The sequence below is a fragment of the Durio zibethinus genome, unplaced genomic scaffold, assembly GCF_047325235.1.
Source record: "Durio zibethinus cultivar Kanyao isolate XHJ-2024 unplaced genomic scaffold, ASM4732523v1 HiC_scaffold_284, whole genome shotgun sequence".
Taxonomy (NCBI): domain Eukaryota; kingdom Viridiplantae; phylum Streptophyta; class Magnoliopsida; order Malvales; family Malvaceae; genus Durio; species Durio zibethinus.
Window position 1 is genome coordinate 12,330 of NW_028322907.1, and position 4,475 is coordinate 16,804.

At 34.1% G+C, this 4,475-nt stretch overlaps 1 protein-coding gene across 1 annotated transcript; it reads right to left on the minus strand.

Annotated features, from left to right (window-relative positions):
• Positions 1-733: 733 nt before the first annotated feature.
• On the minus strand, positions 734-4,238 carry LOC149508921 (cytochrome b6). The gene is made up of 2 exons (XM_089757791.1): positions 3,838-4,238; positions 734-3,012 (listed from the first exon to the last, which is right to left on the minus strand). The coding sequence occupies exons 1-2, from the start codon at positions 3,841-3,843 to the stop codon at positions 2,371-2,373; spliced, it is 648 nt and encodes a 215-aa protein (XP_089613917.1). The 5' UTR covers positions 3,844-4,238; the 3' UTR covers positions 734-2,370.
• Positions 4,239-4,475: the final 237 nt, after the last annotated feature.

Consider the following 4,475-nt stretch of genomic DNA (forward strand, 5'->3'; position numbering starts at 1 on the left):
GGGTCCCGGATATGTAACTGCTCAAGACATCATCTTACCGCCTTCTGTGGAAATCGTTGATAATACACAGCATATAGCTAGCCTAACCGAACCAATTGATTTGTGTATTGGATTACAAATCGAGAGAAATAGAGGATACGGTATAAAAACGCCAAAGAACTTTCACGACGGAAGTTATCCTATAGATGCTGTATTCATGCCTGTTCGAAATGCGAATCATAGTATTCATTGTTATGGGAATGATAATGAAAAACAGGAGATACTTTTTCTAGAAATATGGACAAATGGAAGTTTAACTCCTAAAGAAGCACTTCATGAAGCCTCTCGGAATTTGATTGATTTATTTATTCCCTTTCTAGATGCGGAAGAAGAAAACTTACATTTAGAAAACAATCAACACAACGTTACTTTACCTTTTTTTCCTTTTCATGATAGATTAGCTAAACTAAGAAAAAAGAAAAAAGAAATAGCATTGAAATATATTTTTATTGACCAATCAGAATTGCCTCCCAGGATCTATAATTGTCTCAAAAAGTCCAATATACATACATTATTGGACCTTTTGAATAACAGTCAAGAAGACCTTATGAAAATTGAACACTTTCGCATAGAAGATGTAAAACAAATATTGGGCATTCTAGAAAAGAAGTAGAAAAGCATTGCGAAATTGATTTACCAAAATTTTAAATCCATTGGATTTAGGATTTATTTCATTTTTTTTTTTTTTACTTTAGAAAATTAGAAAAAAAAAAAAAAAACGAAAATGGATTTTGAACCTTCAGCACAATCCATATATTGGGACCAGAATTGAATAAATGTATCTAGGGAGAATTCACTTTGACTTTGAAGTGACTACTCCCTAGATACGCACATCATGATATTTTATTTTAAAATTGATTCAATTTAAAAAAGACCTAAAGTTAGGGATTTATCAATCGGTAATGTTGCTCCAATACCCAACCAAAGGGCCACCGCAGTACCAATCAAAAAAACGGTTGTCGCTACTGGACGACGAAATGGATTTTGGAATTTATTAACATTTTCCAAAAAAGGTACTGTTAATAATCCCGCAGGTACTGAAACCATTAAAAGAACACCCAATAACTTGTTAGGTACTGTACGAAGTATTTGAAATACAGGAAAGAAATACCATTCAGGTAATATTTCCAAAGGAGTTGCAAATGGATCCGCGGGTTCACCAATCATTGAAGGTTCTAGAACCGCTAAGCCTACGTTACAAGCAATAGTACCGAGAATTACTACTGGAAAAATATATAAAAGATCATTGGGCCATGCGGGTTCCCCATAATAATTATGACCCATACCTTTAGCTAATTTAGCTCTTAATACAGGATCGTTCAAGTCAGGTTTTTTTGTTATTAGGATAGGTGAATTTTTCTAGATCCATCCCCCGAAGGAACCGGACATGATAATTTTTCATCATCCGGCTCAAGCAAAAATCAATCGAATCAAATGGATACAAACGGATACATATAAAATGAATCTATATGTTATCCACACATATATGAATGATTTCATATGTAAGAAAAAAGTTACCTGATTCCATTTTACGAAGTTGCAACTATACATTCCAAGGAATGCCATTTTTACAGGTAAATGCTCAATACCCAAGTAGGCGTACAAAGTTGATCGTGATCAAGTGCTTTCTGGGTCGTCTTAGGCCTTGCGATTCACCTTTATCCCAAAAATATATCGAGATTTTTTACATACAAAGGATTTACTTGTTACTAATATAGTCTAGCCTTTGCTCTTCTTTAGATCCCTTGTTTCACTCCGATAGTATAATAATAATAAATCGGGTCGATGCAGAAGAAATGAATGTATTTTCATACTATTAAGATAAGAAAGTAAAAAAAAAATAAAAATAAATAAATAAAATCTAATTTGCATTATGCCAAATCACTTATTCTACTGGATCTTACGGAGCCCTGTTCATACACGACATCGTCAGGTCTGATCATAGAAAAGATTCTCTTCAAGCGAACCAGCCTATCCTTTGTATGGGGCTTACACGGTGGTTGGAACAAAGACACATTTGGTTGTGAATTCCAATGTAGCAGATAAAGGCATATTTCTGCATGGCCCAATCAATAGTTCAAGTCACACACTCCCATAATCCATTTTCTCTTCGGGGAATTCCCTTCAACTATTCATGTCATATCAAATAAATAATAGAATATTGTGGAGTTGAAAGGAAATATCCAAATACATGTCTTATTTTTTTTTTTTTTTCAACAATCCATATTTGTAGCAATGAAATACTATTGTTCCTCCCCCAAGTAATAAGATAAATGATTGGCAAGTAATAAGATAAATGATTGGTTACAATATAGCTATGGTCTATATTCTCTATAAAGGACCAGAAATGCCTTGCTTACGTATCATTAGGAAATGCATTAACATAAATACAGCAGTAAGAAGGGGTAATACAAAAGTGTGTAAACTATAAAAACGGGTCAAAGTGGATTGTCCCACACTAGCACTTCCACGCAATAACTCTACCAAAGGCGATCCTATTACCGGAATAGCTTCCGGAACGCCTGTTACGATTTTGACTGCCCAATAACCAATTTGGTCCCAAGGTAAGGAATAACCTGTTACACCAAAAGATGCAGTCAACACAGCCAGAACCACGCCTGTAACCCAAGTCAATTCGCGAGGTTTTTTAAAACCACCAGTGAGATAGACACGAAATACGTGCAGGATCATCATTAAGACCATCATACTTGCCGACCATCGATGAACTGATCGGATTAACCAACCAAAGTTAGCTTCAGTCATTATGTATTGAACAGAAGTAAAAGCCTCAGTAACGGTTGGACGATAGTAAAAAGTCATAGCAAATCCTGTAGCTACTTGTACCAAAAAACAAGTAAGCGTAATTCCTCCTAGACAATAAAATATGTTAACATGAGGAGGAACATATTTACTAGTTATATCATCTGCAATCGCCTGAATCTCGAGGCGTTCTTCGAACCAATCATAGACTTTATTGAGATAGGTAAACCAAGAGGACTCCCCCCCTGAGAACCGTATATGAGAATTTCATCTCGTACAGCTCAAACAAAAACACCCAAATAATAGCTGAAACGGATATGGAATAGAAAGTTTGAAACTTCTTAATCTTTTCATTCAATTTTATCTGAAGACACAAAAGAGTAAAAATCCGAAAGCTCTTTTTTGTAGTTGTAATTATAATGCCAAAAAATCAAGTCGGCGCATTCGTCTTTATGTTGATCAGGCCTCTTGAATCTTCTATTTACCTACTTATTTCTTTTCTTTTTCTTTGCTTTGATTTGTTATTTATATGGAATGTGGCTTTATTCTTGTTTTCTTTATTTTTAATAGGAATTCTCTTGTTAAGACCCTATGAATCAATTGAAACTTCAGATTCATACCAGAACCGCGATGATTCAATAAAACCTTCAAACTAAGTCCAAAGATTCTTTGAGTAAGAATTATTGGATCATCACTTATTCAATGAATAGAATAGATATAATAAATAAAAATACAAAGAAAAGAAAGGTTTGTCCTTTGATCAAAATAAGCATAAACTAAATGAGAGTTTGAAAGAAGAAATAAATTTCTCGATTTATAAATAAAAAACCTCTTTCTTTGAAAATTTTTTTTTTTTTTGAGTCCGGCCGCGAGGTTTGAATATTAAGTATGAATCATAGTTCGAATACTTCGTGATCCATTTCATATATTCCGTGCTCCAGATACTAGAATGGCTATCCGACGGGATAAAACTATCTCGATCAAGAGGACAGACCCATTTTCTGTACTATCAATAGGATCAATTATAACAAGTCACACACTCATATTCCGGAAATACAGAAACAAAAAAAATTTCGCGGTCGAACTACCAAAATAGAATGGGCTAAAAAAAATCCGAGAACTAAAAGTTTCACTTTTTGTATTGAAAAGCGAGGCTTCGTGGTTCTTGTGAATCTAATTCAGCGAAATTCCATCCAGTAAAACGGAAGAATTATAAATCTCCAAAATAATAGATAAGAATATCGAAAATAAAGCCATTGCGACACCCATCAAAGGAGTCGTTCCCCATCCAGGAGCTACTTTACCATATTCCGAATTCAATGGTTTCAAAAAATCCCCTACAACAGTTCGTCTTGGACCAGATCTAGAACTACCCTCAACGGTTTGTGTAGCCATAAATCTTATTTTGTATTCAGTGAGATCTGTTGACTTTGTATATCATTCCGCTGTAAATAAACGATCTTATCATAGATCCATTGTGATCTTGAAATTATATTTATATTTATATTATTTATATTTATATTTATATATATTATTTATATAATTATATAATAATGGAAACAGCAACTTTAGTCGCCATCTCTATATCTGGTTTACTTGTAAGTTTTACTGGGTACGCCTTATATACTGCCTTTGGGCAACCCTCTCAACAATTAAGGGATCCATTCGAGGAACAC